The 17,579-nt window shown below is 39.9% G+C and overlaps 1 protein-coding gene and 1 pseudogene across 1 annotated transcript; both read left to right on the forward strand.

Moving 5' to 3' along the window:
• Positions 1 to 10,403: 10,403 nt before the first annotated feature.
• Positions 10,404 to 10,497, forward strand: LOC132638967 (small nucleolar RNA R71; annotated as a pseudogene).
• Positions 10,498 to 13,034: 2,537 nt separating this feature from the next.
• Positions 13,035 to 14,176, forward strand: LOC132637700 (uncharacterized). The gene is made up of 3 exons (XM_060354754.1): positions 13,035 to 13,082; positions 13,370 to 13,456; positions 13,820 to 14,176. Exons 1-3 carry the CDS (start codon positions 13,035 to 13,037, stop codon positions 14,174 to 14,176), a joined length of 492 nt encoding a protein of 163 aa, XP_060210737.1.
• The last annotated feature ends 3,403 nt before the right edge of the window (positions 14,177 to 17,579 follow it).

The raw sequence follows: 17,579 nt of genomic DNA on the forward strand, positions 1-17,579 counted from the left end.
GATTGCCTAGTACTTAATTTGATAGATTGCTCTTGAATTTCCCGTTTTGCCCTTGTGGGCCCGTTTCCCTAATTTTTAGGGTTAAAATTGACCTAATTGAAATAGTAGCAATATGGGTATCATTCTTTATGATTTCTAATATAGAATTTGATTATGCTTAGAGTACTTTAGTTCTGAGCTTCAGCGGAAGGGCAAGGCAAATGAGTGAGTTGTTTGTGCTACGGTTCGACCATCCAGGTAGGTTATGGCCTACCTTTGGTGAGACTTCGTATAACGAAGCACATATTTAGAATATAATGTCGGAGATAGCATGTGAACCTTGGGGTATGAAGTTGGGTGGGATATTGCCTTAGGTTGGGCCCTGTTGTGTGTTGGGACTAGCCACCCGTTATGTGTGCTTGATTGTCCCAATTTGATGGTTGATGTCATGTGTAGTTGGTAGTTATTGGAATATGTGTTATTATATTGATTGAGGTAGAATTGACATACCCGTTGTTGGTATTTTTACTTGGATACATTGTTGTCATACCCACCGTTGGTACTTGTGATATTGATATATTGTTGGCAAACCACCGTTGGTACTTGTGATATTGATATATTGTTGGCATACCACTGTTGGTATTGTCATATGATACATTGTTGACGTACCCCGCTGTTGGTACTTGTGATATTGAGTTCTATTGTTGATGATTGACATTCGCATTGCATACATCTTCACTCATTCATGATGCATGACCGATACCCGATGATGATCCGATATCGTTGATGGAATGAAATTGATATTTTGATAAACTCTTTTACTTGAGTGATTGTGAAAAGGTAGATTTCCGAATATTAATTCCGGAATCGTTGATTGTATGAAACTGACATTTGACACTCTTTTACTTGAGTGATTAGGAGATGGCCGATGTCCGATGTCCGATGATCTATTCTGGCATCGTTGTTGCATGGCCGATTCCGATGATATTCCGAAATAGTTATTAGTGCATGCACTCCGCGGGTCCCCCAGGGTGGTGCTGGTGAGACTCCCCCTATGAGAAATTAGCCAGGGTCCCGTCTGTCTGTTGGGCAAAGATCCGGGACGGGTGGCATTTTGACTTCGCGAGTCACGCTGGGTTGTGCTACCGAGACGTCGAAATTTCCATCTGTAGTGCATGTGTACACCTCATTTGCATGGCATTACATTTCATTCACCCTATCTTTGCATTCCATTGCATTATGACTTGATTGAGATTCTTGGTGATTGAATTGTGATGATTGGATTGGATCGTATATATTCGAACTTGACATATTTGAGTTAGAGGTTTTATATAGGCGATGATGGATACTTGGTTGTAATGTTATTTTCTTATACTTGTGAGATCCCTTGCTATATGCTTATCTTCTGAATTGTTTTAACTATACTTAGTCAGCCGATGATGCCTACCAGTACTGTCGATTGTACTGACCTGCACCTACTGCATTCTTTTATGAATGCAGAGTACCAGGACGAATCTACTTCTATGACCCATGGCTGATCGACTCTTCAGCTTCCACTCGAGTTTTCCAGGGTGAGCATGGCGTCCGCTGACCTTGAAGACTCTCCTATTTTCATGTCTTACTTTATTTCAGAGACATAGATATTATGTATTAGTACTTCCAGATTGTATTATTCTCCTTAGATGCTCTTGTGTTATTCAGACTAGACCCTGGGGGTATTTACTGTCTTCTGCAACTTTTACTACTATATATATATATATATATATACATATATATTCGTGAGACTTACGTATTTGTTATTTCCACGACTGAATTTCTTCAATTTATATATTGGTACGTTATTGGGATGAGGGTTCGCTTACCGAAGCGGGAAGGTAAGTGCCCGCATGACCCATGCTAAATGGGTCGTGACAAAAGACTCAATGGGGTTGACTAGGGATATATATATACACACAAAGGGTAGGAAAGCAACGTTTCAAAATTTGGCTGACAAAAAAAATGCCTAGATCACTTCCTAAACTTCTCACTCAATTTCGCTTTACGAACACACCGGGCAAGTTCTAGTCATCAATATCAAGCATGGATCACACAAGAGTTTCCTCAAATCACACACAACACACAATCAATACAAAATAGATTCGTACAACCCTCAAATCAAGCAACTATTACACCTTATGCCAAGTGGGTAATACATGAGTAAATGTACTTCACTACAAAGGTGTTTCGAGAGAGGTTACTTCTTTTCATGCATGCTTTAAAGAAATCAGCAAGAACAGCTTATGGTTTTCACATTCCACCCAACCCGAGCACCTAACATTCAAGTGGTCTAACAGGCTTGACTCCTACGACTCTTTTACAAAAACTAAAAAAACTAACCCGGTTCAAAGGTCCCCTCTTGGGAAAGATTCGAGGCCATAAGAAAACCCAAGGGGGTGGATGGTGTGTGCCACTAATGAGGGACTCAAGAAGCTACAAAAAAAACCTAAATCAAGAAAACTAGAAATCTTTTTGAGTTTTTTTTCTGACTCTAAGACTCAAAAACTACTAAAAAAGAAAACTACGACAACTTGATTGTAACGACCCAACCAGAGGGCCATGACGGGCACCCGGAGCTAACACACTGAGCACCTCTAAACATACATCTCATAAACGTTTCTGGGTGGACCATAAAGATAGCTCATGGATATCATAATCTGCAAGGACATATATCACAATATAACATCACATCTCTATATAATCTTCAACAATTATGCCTATCGTCACCAGTCGACAAGGCTATTATAATATTATACAACGATATGAACTGGTAGGGTTATAAAACATCTAATTGTACAAACATGTCTACGAGCCTCTACATAGAATACAAGTGACCATGAAGACAAATACCAATTGACTGCAGCTCCGAAGTAAGTGGAGTGCTCCTGAGAATCCACTGATAAATCACCTACGGGTCAAATCCGCGTACCTGTCTACCTGCGGCCGCAGTGTCCACAAGAAAGGACGTCAGTACGAATAATGTACTGAGTATGTAAGGTATGAATAACAACATAATAAGAAATATAGAACATAACATGTATGTTTGATTGCCTCTTAGGGTGAATATCATGCATGCTTAGTCTTTTCATAAAAACCTTTCTCATACTTGTATGACATAATAGTGTTGCAGAACGTCCAGCCCGATCCATAAATAATTTATATTGCTGCGGAACGTGCAGACCGATCGATACACATATATCCCGTGTCCGGGACGATGTCATGATATACCAACTGATCAGGTGGCTATGCATATATAACGCCTCGCCCTTTTCCCATATCCCCTATATATATATATATATATATATATATATATATATATATATATATATATATATATATATATAATTAGCATGCATGGGATCCCAAATAAAAGTTACCACTTTATCAGAGTGATGTAAGGTCGGTAACCTCCGATTTATATTATGGAACAATAATCATTGCTATATCTCACCTTGAAGGAACAATGATTATAAGGTGAGATCAACAATAATGAATAAAATCAAGGAAATTATGAAATAAGCTCAACAATCTCATCATAGCATTTAAAATCATAAACTTTGAACCTTCTAGAAATGAAATCATCATCATCATCATCATAATTTTCATCATGAAAACATAATCATCTTTAGCGTCATAAGAAACTTTAAGAATCTTTAGCTTTTAGAAATAAGGACATTATGGAAGCCATGTATGGATTCACAAGGAAGAAGTAATCATTGTCATCATGGTCCTCATAGAAAACATCTTGTCTTTAATATCATAAACACCTTGAGAATCATGAACTTCTAGCTTTTCGGGAACAAGGATGTTATGGAAGACATATATGGAATCGTAGCGTAGGATTCATGCCTTTAGAAAGAAAGGGACTAGCCTTACATACCTGGATAATCTCCTTCTCAATCCACAACAAAGCTTAACATAATCCTCTTGCGTCTACAACAAGTGAAATGATACGGTCATCAACAAACAGTGTCGCAACTATCATATTTTGCTAATATTATAACCTTCGAAAAATCGGGCAGCACCTCCCCTATTTATACTACATCCCAAAGACCACTAAGGGTCATATAGCCCAACAACAACAACAACAACAATCAACAATAGCAACAACTACAATATAACCCTCTTTGATTAATTTAAGAATCATATCGAGCAGCAAGCTCATTTAACGAATAACAAACGTCATTCAAACCCAACTCTCCTTTCATGATTCAGTCCACACCCTTCATAAAAATATGCATATATTTACCATATCATATTTAGCTCAAAATATCCTTAGATGTATTCCAAAACAATCCATACTCCAACGCCTCATGCTTTACTTTCTATTCGGAGATTTCATATATTTTCTTCTCCATCTTTCCAACTAACATATGAATAATCACAATAACCGTAGGGAAAATTTATTCAGGTTGTAATCCACCATTTACAACCATTAGAAGTCATATTTAAACATTCAAAACAGCCCCTACAAAATAGTGGCTTAACTTAACTTGTTTCGATGGAGTCTTGCGGTATTTGGCCTCAACCAACTTTACCAACATTTAATTAAGCTAGCACACGACCAAAAGGGTGTTATACATACCTTAAGCAGTGCATACAATCCAAGAACCATGGCTGAATCAGTTCAACTACACCCTCAATCATGATACAATACCATAAGCTTGCCACTCTTGTAGTTTCCAACCTTCTTGATGGAAGATTTGGTTGTTTCCACTTGATTTGGGCCAAAATTTTATGGGTGGAATTTGGTAAAATGTTCTAGAGGGTTGGGGAAGATTATGGAAGGTTGGGGAAGGTTATGGACCCTCAAGAACTCTTTAGAAGTGTGGGGATGAGAAAAATGGTGAAAAATGATGAGTTAGAGGGGTATTTATAGGTGTGTGGGTCGGTTTGGGCTCCATTGGGACGAAATTGTTGGGCCTTTTTAAGTGAACTTTTCGGATTTTCCGCCCAGGTTCGGGTTCCTCTGACTGTCCGTTTTAAAATGCCCATAACTCCCTGATCCGATGTGCTTAGGTTCGGTTTTGAGAAGAGTTTATAGAGAGAGAGGGAGTTTGTGAGAAGTGGGGGGAATTGGGCGGTCGACTGTGTTTAAATCTTTAAAAAAATTCAAACCGGGTTGACCCATGCGTTGGCTATACAGCGCATAGCCAGCGCACAGTACCCCACTCTCTGAACTCTACACTTAGCCAAAATTTTGCTCTGATTACATCTCGTACGCTGGTTATGCGACACATGCGAAGCACACAAAACACCTTTCTCTGAATCTTTTACTTAGCCAAATGTTGGCTCTGATTACACCTCGTGCGGTGGTTATGCGACGCATGCCTAACGTACAAAACACCCTTCTCTGAATCTTTTACTTAGCCAAATTTTGGCTCTGCTTACCTGTTGTGCACTAGTCATGCGGCACACATACACAGCACAATACAAATCTGGTGCTTGATTCCTAATGTTTTGCACTCGTTTCGAGTTCCTGTTCCTTTCTTAGCTCTACAATATGAACAAACATGACATATATGCTACAAAAGTTGGGTTGCCTCCCAACCAGCGCCTTAGTTAAGGTCGTGGCATGACACTTTTTGTATTTTTCTTTAATTTTGAATTGTTACATTACAAACTCGGGTTGCCTCCCAAGAAGCGCTTGATTTAACGTCGCGACATGACGCAGAACCTTCTCTATTCATCATTAAGGAGCACTTGCTCCTTCTCAATGTCAAAAGCACCACCCTAATATTGCTTGAGACACTGTCCATTTACCAGGAACTTGTGCACCCCATCCATAGTTTGTATTTCCACAGCACCATGGGGTGTGATTCTCATCACGACAAACGGTCCAGACCATCAGGACTTAAACTTTCTAGAAAACAAATGCAGCCTAGAGTTAAAGAGTAGTACCTACTGCCCTAGCGCAAATTCATGATGTTGAATATGCTTGCCGTACCATCTCTTCGTCTTCTTCTTATATAGCTTTGCGTTCTCATACGCCCCTAATCGGAATTCATCAAGCTCGTGCAATTGTAGCAACCTCTTCTTTCCCGCTAAGCTCATATCATGATTGAGCTTTTTGATTGCCCAATATGCTTTATGCTCTAGCTCAACGGGCAGATGTACGTCTTCCCATAAACTAACCTATAAGGAGAAGCTGCGGTGGGGGTTTTGTAGGCCGTGTGATACGCCCACAAGGCGTCATCCAACTTCATTGCCCAATCCATCCTTTGGGAATACACAGTTTTCTCTAAGATTTGCTTCACTTCTCTAGTTGAGACCTCTACTTGTCCGCATGTTTGTTGGTGGTAAGCTGTAGAAACCTTACGCTTCACCCCATATTTCGCCAAAAGGTTCTTCAACAAACTGTTGCAGAAGTGAGCACCTCCATCACTAATCATCGCCCATGTGGTTCCAAACCTTGCGAATATGTTCTTTCACACCAAAATTCACCACCACATTTGTATCATTGGTTGGAAGAGGGACTGCCTCTACCCATTTCAAAACATAATCTACAGCAAGCAGAATGTACTTGTTACAAATGGATGGTGGTAAAGGCCCCCCATAATATCAATGCCCCAGACGTCAAATATGTCTACATCCAATATGAATGTCAAAGACATCTCATGCCTCCTAAAGAAGTTTCCTATTCATTAACATCTGTCACAACTTCTAGCAAATGCATAAGCATCTTTGAAAAGATTAGGCCAATAGAAACCCGATTGTAATACATTAGCCGCAGTACGATCACCTTGAAAGTGCCCCCCGTATGGGGAAGAATGACAACTCTCCAGCACTTGACTCACCTCGATTTATGGAATGCATCTCCGCACTAACTGATCAGACCCTTGCTTGAACCAATACAGGTCATCCCATATGTAAAACCGTGAATCATGATACAACTTCTTTCTCTGCTATGAGGTGGCTTCAGGTGGGTACACCCCACTTACTATCAAGTTCTCAATATCAGTATACCATGGGACTTCAGCAACAGGAATAGCAAATAGCTGCTCGTTAGGGAACGACTCTCGAATTTGAACATCCTCCACGAAATGATTATGATTGTCCAATCTGGATAAGTGGTCTGCAACTTGGTTCTCAGCTCCCTCATGATCTTTAATCTCAATATCAAATTCTTGTAAAAGAAGAATCCACCGAATTGACCTGGGTTTAGCGTCCTTCTTGCTGAACAAGTAGTGAATGGCCACATAGTCTGTATATACAATAACATGTGTCCCAACAAGATAGGATCAAAACTTATCAAAACCATAAACCACAGCTAGAAGCTCCTTCTCGGTTACTGTGTAATTCATTTGGGCAACGTCTAACATCTTGCTAGCATAGCAGATAGAATGAAAAACTTTCTCTCTCTCTCTGGCCCAACACAGCTCCGACAGCATTGTCGCTTGCATCACACCTCAATTCAAAGGGCAAGTTCCATTTAGGTTGTATGATTATTGGTGCAGTTACCAACCTCTTCTTCAGACCTTCGAAGGCCTTGATACACGCATCATCAAATAGGAATTTCATCTCCTTTTCAAGTAACCTGCACATCAGACTAGAGATCTTCGAGAAATTCTTTATGAAGAGTCTATAGAATCTTGCATGGCCGAGGAAACTGTGCACACCCTTGAATAACATGGGGGATGGTAGCTTCTCAGTGACTTTCACTTTAGCACGATCAACCTCCAGCCCTCTCTTTGAACCCTTGAGCCCAAGGATGATACCTTTTCGGACCATAAATTGATATTTTTCCTAATTCAAGACCAGGTTAGTGTCTTCACATCTCACAAGTACTCAGTCTAGATTCTTCAAACACACCTCGAAAGAGTTCCCGAATACAGAAAAATCATCCATGAACATTTCTACGAAATCTTCTACCCTTTCTGAAAAGATAGCCATCATACACCTTTGAAAAGTCGCAGGTATATTACACAACCCAAATGGCATGCGTTTGAAGGCATATGTGCCCTATGGGCATGTAAACATGGCCTTCTCCTGATCCTTCGGAGCAATAGCTATTTGATTGTAGCCAGAATAGCCATCTAGAAAATAATAAAACTCTTGCCCAGCTAACCTGTCTAGCATTTGATCAATGAATGGAATGGGATAGTGATCCTTCCTAGTTTCCTCGTTCAACTTGCAATAATCCATGCAAATTCTCCATCTAGGGATTGTTCTAGTAGGAATGAGCTCATTTCTATCATTTGTCAAAACTGTCATCCCTCCTTTCTTCAGGACACACTGCATCGGACTCACCCACTTTCTATTCGAAATAGGAAAAATAATGCCGAAGTCTAATCACTTTATCACCTATTTCTTGACAACCTCCTTCATCACAAAATTCAGTCTCCTTTGATGTTGTGCGCTAGGCTTATGATCATCCTCCATGAGTATCTTGTGCATGCATAGCGTGGGGCTAATTCCCTAAATATCAGATATCTGCCACCCCAATGCCCTTTTGTGAGACTTCAACACTTCTAGACAAACACTAACCTCTTCGTCGGTCAATTCTGCAGCTAATATCACTGGCAAGGTATCACCCTCGCCTAAGAATGCATATTTAAGATGTGCAGGTAGGGGCTTCAACTCCAACTTTGGAGGCTTTTCAATTGACAACATTGGAGCTACTCCTATTTTTCTGTCTAAAGGCTCAAACTCACCCTCACGAATATAAATTCTTGCCATATCCAGAATTTGCACCATCTCAAACACCTCTGAAATCACCAAAAATATCATCACCCACTAGGGCTCTCTCCAAAGGATCATGAAAAGTGATGTTGCCTTCGTGTATCATCATTCAGAATAGTAATGGCTGACAACTCCTCATAGATTGCAGGCATCTTTAGAGCCTTGTAGACATTGAAGACTTCAACTTTGTCATGTACTCTCATGGTGAGCTACCCAGCAGCTACATCAATAAGTGCTCTCTCTGTGGCCAACAATGGATGCCCTAAAATAAATAGGACTTCCGGATCTGGCTCGAAGTCCAAAATCACGAAGTCTGCAGGAATTATCAACCACCCTACTTGCAATACATCTTTCAATAATGCCTTCGGGTCTTTCCAACATTCTGTCTGCCAGCTGAAGAACTAGAGTGGTTGGTCTGGGCACTTCTAAACCTAGCTTCCTGAAGATAGATGAAGGTATCAAATTTATACTTGCACCTAGATCACATAGTACTGGAGCAACAACCTGCTTCCCAATAGAAATCTCAATCTCATAGCTTCCGGGATCCTTCAATTTTGTGGGCAACCTATTTTGAATACGAGAAGTGCACGCCTCAGTAAGTGCAACCATAGCATACTCTGTGAATCGACTTTTGTTTGCAACAATATCTTTGATGTACTTAGCATACTTTGGAATACCATGCAGCATATCAACCAACGGGACGTTCACATGTACCTGCTTAAGCAAATCAAGAAACTTCATGTAAGTAGCCTCTTCTTTCTGTCTTGCCAAATGTTGAGGGAATGGAGGTGGTGGCTATGCAACCACGGGCTGTGGCTACTTTTCCACTGGTGTCTTGACTACACTCTCTTTTTCAATCATCTCCTCGAAAATCTTCTCTTTTTTAGCTTTACTCGAGTTGCCTTATTTGGAGCCACTTCCTTTAGTTCTCACCCATTACGAAGAGTCACAACATTACATAGCTTTGGATTGACAACTGTATCACTTGGAAGTGCTCCAGGTGATCTAGTGTTTTGTGCATCAGCTATCTGCCGCATCTGCTTTTCTAAATTTCTCACCACCAAATCGCGATTCTGATTATCTGTTATCAACTTTTTCTGGCCGGTCATCATCTTCTGCATATCACTCATCATCTTTTCATCATCTCTTCTATACTGTTCGCGGAGGCGTGAGGAATAGGTGATGACTGATAGTTCTATTTCTGATTTCCTTGATTGTCACTCCACCGAAAATTCGGGTGATTCCTCCAATTCAGGTTGTAAGAGTTCCCGTATTTATTTTTGTTTCCTTGCTCCTTGACTTCATTACCCACAAAGTATATGGATGCGAGATTTTCAGGGCATACATCACTGGTGTGACCTTCTGCACAAACTTCACAAAAAATGATGACTTGTTGCACTACATGCACCTATGGTTGAGCTTGCACAGCAGTTAAGTTCTTAATTTCAGTGCGCAGGGCATCAATCTATGATGATAGTGTCGAAAAATTATCCACTTCAAAATCACTCAGTGCTTTCCTAGCTGAACTGCTAGTTGTGTCATCCTGCCAGTCTGGAGTGCTCTGAGTAAACCTGTCCAATAATGTGAATAATTCTTCATAGCTCAGATCAAGAGCCTTCCCTCCTACAACAGTGTCTAGTGATGACTTATGTTGGGCATCCAGACTCTAAATAAATGTGTGTGCTAAAACTTCATTCGTCTGATGGTGGTGAGGACAATCTCTGAGAAGACCTTTGAACCTCTTCTATGCTTGATACAAATTTTCTCCATTTTTCTGCCTGAATGACATGATCTCCCTTCGGAGGCGAGCTGTCTTTACTGGTGGAAAGAACCTTAACTAGAATTTCGTCGCCAAATCATCCCACATAGTGATAGAATTTGCGGGCTTTGCTACTAACCAGTTACTTGCATTCCCCAACAGAGAGAAGGGGAATAGTGCCAGCCTCACGTATTCTTTAGTGACCCTTTTAGTAACAAAAGTATCAACAATCTGTAGAAAAGTATGGATGTGATGCTGAGGATCCTCGTGTGACATTCCCGTGAATTGCCCACTAGAGTGAAGTAGCTGAATCATAGGATGCTTTAGCTCAAAATTCCCTTCGATGGTGGGCCTGACAATGATTGAAGTTACATCTGCCACACGAGGCACTGCAACCTCTCACACATTTGCTGGTGGATTATTAGCCATGACCACAGGTAATTCAGCTAAATCCTGTGGATTCTGCAATAAGTTCAAGTCTCTCCTGCGTCGGCTGAAAGTATGTTCAGGCTCAGGATCGAATTCCTCAATTTCTTTTTGACTCACAGTCCTTTGCATTCGATTAAAGTACCTGCAATCAAATAGCAGCTAAGATCAAGACGTTAATACTTGGATAAATAAAGCAATACAATTTACTCTAGTAAAAATAATTAATTTTTAAGTCCCTGGCAATGGCGCAAAAACTTGTTGCGTCCAAATGCACACGCAAGTGTACGTGGTCGTACAAGTAGTATAGTGATTATATAAAATAGGATGTCAAACCCACAGAGACTTATGACCAATACTTTCACAAAAATAAACTATTGCTACTAATTATGCAAGTAATGAATAAAAGCTTTGTTTGTTTTTTAACTTAATGTTGAAAACTAAATACTAACAATATAAACTAGAATTGGCAAACGTATTTTAGAGTTGCTTTTATCAAGCTTTTAGAAATATTCCAGGGTCATGGTTGGTTCACCAATCCTATTGAGCCATTCAAGCATCCTACCTTAATAACTTTGTTCACAACTACTAATTAATCGGATTATTAATATCGTAGTATTCTTTTGAACTACTACTCGCCGATTCAAGATAATTCCCCTCCTATATTCCTATGGAATTGACTTATCAAGAATGCAATAAGAGCACTATATGTAATTGATTGCAGTAACTAAGTATATTCCTATCCTAGTCACAAATCCTAGCCCAACTATAGGGATAATCAAATCACAATCTCTTTACTGCTTCTCTAAACTAACAATGTCTTTCGGGAGCACGTATATCAATTAACAAATAGAACTCAACTGTTGTGCGGACAATCGAGAAATTAAGCACAGAAGTAAAGAAACAATTGCATACGAACAAGCTACTAAGATTAAAATACTTGTCAAACGTCAATATTCATGGCTAAACCACAACCCCAGAATTAAGGTGTTTAGTTACACATGATTCCATAATAGAAGCTAGAATTCATGAATAACATAGGGTTTCAATTTAAAAAAAATAATACAACAACAACAACCCAGTGAAAACCCACAATGTGGGGTCTAGGGAGGGTAGAGTGTACGCAGACCTTACTCCTACCAAGGTAGGACAACTATTTTCGAAAGACCCTCGACTCAATAGAAAGCATAAAAAGAGGTAGAAAGAAAAATAATAGAAGAGGAATAAAACCTAGAAAGAGTTTCACAAGTCTCAAAAATCGTCTAAGCCAACTATGTAATGTTTAAAATGACTATTTATAAGCTAGGACGAATATGAGATAAGTTGGCCCAATCCCGATCAAATTAGGATTACTGACGCCTCTTGTGTGCTGGCTATGCGACGCATGGCCTGCGCATGATCTTCCTTGTGTTTTGCTCTCGCGACGCATGACTAGCGCATGACCTGTCTGAGATTCAGGGATAGAGCTATTGTGTGATGGCTGTGTGACGCATGGCTAGTGCATGAGACCCTTCAGTGGTTAGATTCTGTCTTCAAGTGCTGGAACTTCCTTCCCAACATTTAACCAACGTGCACACCCTCAGAATCAATCAAAAAATGCTCAAACTACCCCTCATTTGCCTTTGTTGTACTGATTCATGCAAGCATACCAAACATAAGCTCATATCAACAATTTACATTAAAAACTATGATTAACGTGCTAAGAATTAGAGTGAGCATGACACTAAATCTAGATATTTATGCCAAATGTCATACCCCATTCCCCATATTGATTTTTTATTTGACCAGCTTCAGGGGGCTTTTGTGTTCTCTAAGATTGACTTGAGATCGAGTTACCATCAGTTGAAGATTTGAGCCAAAAATATTCCTAAGATAGCTTTTAGGACTCGATATGGGCACTATGAGTTTCTTGTTATGTCATTTGGGCTTACTAATGCCCCAACTACTTTTATGGATTTGATGAATGGCATTTTTAAGCCATACTTGGATTTTTCTATAATAGTGTTGATTGATGAAATTCTTATTTACTCGCGGAGTAGGGAGGATCACAAGAAACACTTGACGATTGTTCTTGGTTGCTGAAAGGCAAGAAGTTACATGCTAAGTTCTCCAAGTGTGAGTTTTGGCTTGAGTCTATATCTTTCTTGGGCATATGGTTTCGAAGGAGGGGATTATGGTGGATCCTAAGAAGATTAAGGCAGTGAGAGATTGGGCTGGCCCACTTCAGTGACAGAGAATCGCAGCTTCGGGGATTTGGCTAGCTACTACCGTCGGTTCGTGAAGGGGTTTGCTTCTATTGCCTCGCATTTGACCCGTCTAACTCAAAAAGAAGTACCTTTTCAGTGGTCTGGCGAGTGTGAGGAGAGCTTTCAAAAGCTCAAGACGTTATTGACTACAACTTTGATTCTAGCATTGCTTGTGGAGGACAAGGACTTTGTGCTTTATTATTACGCTTCTCATTTTGGTTTATGTGTGTTGTTGATGCAGGAAAAGAAAGTTATTACGTATGCTTCTAGACAGCTGAAGATTCATGAAAAGAACTATCCTACGTATGATTTAGAGTTAGCAGCGGTGGTATTTGCTTTGAAAATCTGAAGGCACTATCTCTATGGTGTCCATTGTGACGTATTCACCGATCATCGCAGTCTTTAGGATGTGTTTACTCAGCGGGACCTTAATTCTAGGTAGTAGATATGGATAGAATTGCTTAAGGATTACGACATTACCACTTTATATCATCATGGTAAGGAAAACGTGGTAACGGATGCCTTAAGAAAAAAGTCGGATAGTCTGGGTAGTTTGGCTTGCCTGATTTCTTTGGAGCGTCCGTTAGACATGAAGGTTTAGAATCTGGCTAACAGCTTCTTGAGGCTTGATATATTCGATTCGGGTAGGGTGTTAGCTTGTGTTGAAGCAAGATCATCGCTTCTGGACCAGATTAAAGAAAAGAAGTTTGAGGATGCAAGATTGTGCAAGATTTGTGATAAGGTTTTGAGTGGTGAGGTCAAAGAGACCATGATTGACAGTGAGGGGATCTTAAGAATCAAGGGACGTATTTGCGTTCCTTGTGTTGATGACTTAATTCGGACGATTTTGGAGGAGTCCCATAGTTCTAGATATTCTATTCATCCTGGTGCTACCAAAATGTATCATGACTTGAGGCGACACTACAGGTGGGCTAGGATGAAGCATGATATTGTTGAGTTTGTTTCTCAGTGTCTATATTGTCAGCAGATAAAGTACGAGTACCAAAGTCCCGGGGATATGCTTCAGGGGATGCCCATTCCTAAGTGAAAGTGGAAAAGGATAGCCATGGATTTTATCGTTGGTCTTCCAAAGACCTTGCACAAGTTTGAATCGATTTGGGTCATTATTGATAGGTTGACTAAGTTTGCTCATTTCGTACTGGTTCAAATCACCTACACAGCTCAGAATTTGGCCCAGATTTATATCTGTGAGTTTATTCATTTATATGGGGTCCCTATTTCCATCATATCTGATAGAGGCACACAGTTTACATCCCGATTTTGGAGGATTTTATAGGTCGAGTTGGGCACTCGATTGGATCTCAGTACATCATTTCACCCTCAGATAAATAGTCAGTCTAAGCGGATGATTCAAGTTCTCGAGGATATGCTCCGAGCTTGTGTGATTGATTTTGGTGGTCATTGGGACTAGTTCTTACCATTGACAGAGTTTGCTTATAATAATAATAATTACCACTCAAGCATTGATATGGCTCCATTTGAGGCTCTTTATGGGAGGCGATGTAGATCTTCTATTAGGTGGTTTGATGCATTTGACTTAAGGCAAAGGGGTACTGACGTTTTGAGAGATCCATTAGATAGAGTTAAGGTGATTCAGGATAAGATCCTTGCACCTCAGAGTAGATGCGGACCGAAAGGTCCAAGATCTTGAGTTCATAGTTGGGGAACAGGTCTTATTGAAGGTATCACCCATAAAGGGTGTGATGAGGTTTGGTAAGAAGGGCAAGTTCAATGCTAGATTCATCGGCCCGTTTGAGATTCTTGACCGTGTGGGGAGGTAGCCTATGAGTTATCTTTACCTCCAGGTTTGTCGGGTGTTCACCTGTTGTTTCATGTCTCTAGGTTGAAAAGATATCATAATGATGGTTCTTTCATCATTCGTTGGGATTCAGTCTTATTGGATAAGAACTTGTCTTATGAGGAGGAGCCTATCGCTATTTTAGACAGAGAGGTTCGTAAGTTCAGGTCTAAGGAGATAGCGTCTGGGAAGGTTCAGTGGAAGAATCGTCCCGTTAAGGAAGCTACCTGGGAGACTGAGTCTGATATGCTTAATAAGTATTCACAACTTTTCACTAAGTCTGGTACCTCTCCCTTTGTTTTCTTCCGTTGTCCGTTTGAGGACGAACGATTGTTTAATTGGTATCTGGTGTAACGATCCGCTAGGTCATTATGGGAATTTTGATCATTTTACCTATGCTACTTCCTTTCCGAGACTAGAAGTGACCCGAATGAAAACTTAAAGAGTTAGAATTGTAAAAAAGCTGAGGCGCTTGATTTCATTTTGTATGCTTGTTTGAAAAACTTGGTTCATTTCCGTTGGGGGTTGACTTAGTAAATTAGACCTCCGTTGGGAAATCTGAGGCCACGAGGGAGTCTGTAGCGTGTTTTTACATAGGTGTGTATGTCTAGTTTGTGTTTGTAGGGCCTTGTATTGATGTTAAGAAAAACCAGAGGTCATTGGTTAGGAGGCGACCACTGCAGCAGGCGAGGACCGCCGTAGTGAGTCCTCCACAACAGGGTGTCGGTCGCCACCGTGGGATTTCGGGAGTTGGAAAAGTCCGCCATAGCGAGTGGTGGATTGCCATAGAGTGACCGCGGTCTTGACCGCTATGGCCAGTCGGGCGAGTTAATGAGGTCCACCGTAGAGGTGGTATTTTCAGCTATAGCGAGATCACTGTAGCTAGACTTGTGACTTTTGCAGCGGTTGATGGGAGTCAGAAATCCACTTTTATATTGCTGACGTCGAGGCATTACCCACATAACTCCAAAAACTATTCTAGAGAAAGTGAGAGGCGAATTTCCTAGAGCCTTGGTGGATTCTTCTTTGAGGGTAAGTCTTAACCTTTTCCCTTGTTCAGTCCATTATCATCTTTAAATTCATATACTAGTTAAGGATTCTCTAATGGTGAATGTAAAGACTAGAACCCTAGAATTGTTAAAACCTTGAATAATTGGTGGATTGTGGATTTTATTTTTGTTTAATCACCTAGGAGTGTAGATATCACTTTCTAGGAAGGGAATTTGATTACTTATGGTGGAAAATTGTACATTGCGACTTAGGGTTCAATTAAAAATGGAAACTTTGGCCTAGAATCTGTTTTGAAAGGGATAATTTGATTAGAAACCTATAAATTGCAAGATTATTATTGTTGGGATTGAGATTACGATAAATTCATTATTAAGTGATAGTTCACCCATTTGAAAGGGGTAGAAGTAATTGGGTCTTCTTTCCCAATTGTTATTCTTATTTGATTAGAAGGTCTATTTCTTACTTAGCGTTATATTGTTAGACTTTGAGCATTACAAAAGGGTAAAGCTCTTGCGGAGTAGCTTGCATTGTTCCAGTTTTGAATCTGAGGTAGGTTATGGTTTACTTGAGTTAGACTTTGATTAGTTGATTTTATGTGTAATAGAATTGATGGGTGAAAGCATGTATAGGTCTTCAGACATGACGTATGGTTGGACATTATCTAGTTTGGTATGATTCCTAATTATGTGGCCTTGTCGTCATTACTTATATATGCCAAAATTTGAGGTGAAATTATTGTGTTATGAGAAGGAAGGAGTCAATATATAGTCTTCTTGTTGATTGAGATGGTTGCATATTCATGCTGTGTTAAGTTGATTATCTGAGTCCTATTATGACTTGTGGCATGGTGTCTTGCATTTATTGACATTGAATTTATTGACTGATCATATTTCATATTGACTGTGGACAATAAGGTGAGATGTATATTGTGATCAGATATATATACATATACACACACACACACACACACACACACACTATATATATATATATATATATATATATATATATATATATATATATATATATATTGAAGGCACATTTAACAGGGAGTGAGGATGTGACCTAGTTATAGGCTCCTGATACGAAGCGAGTGGTACATGGACAGTATGGGTCCCCTGCAAGTCATGACTAATGAGCGAAAATAGACGTTGACATGTGTGTACAGTTGAGATACTATCATTGGTTGCATTGCATTGCATTTGACTCATTCTTATTTCTGTGATAGATTGATGATTGTTTGAGGACATTATTTGTTTCTGTGTTTTTGTACTTATCTGCCTATTCTGTTGGTTTTAGGAATGTTTGCATGATACTAATCTTAGTTGGCCTATGATATCTACCAGTACATAGTGTTTGTGCTAATACAACTGTCACGACCCAACTGAAGGCCGTGACGGGCACCCGGGCCCTACCTTCCGAGCACCACTAAGCATGCTTTCCTATTTTAATCCTAATTAAGAATGAACCTCAAGAATCATCAGATGGAGATCTGCTAAATTATAAGAGTTGTATTGAAAAAGAAATGAACACGTAACATACTATATGACTAAGTTGAACATAAACTATGCAAGCCGATGGGGCACTATGAAATACTACACAATATGGTATAGACTGAAGG

This window comes from Lycium barbarum, chromosome 4 (assembly GCF_019175385.1).
Source record: "Lycium barbarum isolate Lr01 chromosome 4, ASM1917538v2, whole genome shotgun sequence".
Lineage (NCBI taxonomy): Eukaryota > Viridiplantae > Streptophyta > Magnoliopsida > Solanales > Solanaceae > Lycium > Lycium barbarum.

Coding starts and splice junctions, on each gene's coding strand:
- LOC132637700 (XM_060354754.1), top strand. CDS start 13,035: ATGGTTTCGAAGGAGGGGATTATGGTGGATCCTAAGAAGATTAAGGCA. Junction 13,083..13,369: donor ATCCTAAGAAGATTAAGGCA/GTGAGAGATTGG, acceptor TTGTTGATGCAG/GAAAAGAAAGTTATTACGTA. Junction 13,457..13,819: donor ATTTAGAGTTAGCAGCGGTG/GTATTTGCTTTG, acceptor CTTCTGGACCAG/ATTAAAGAAAAGAAGTTTGA.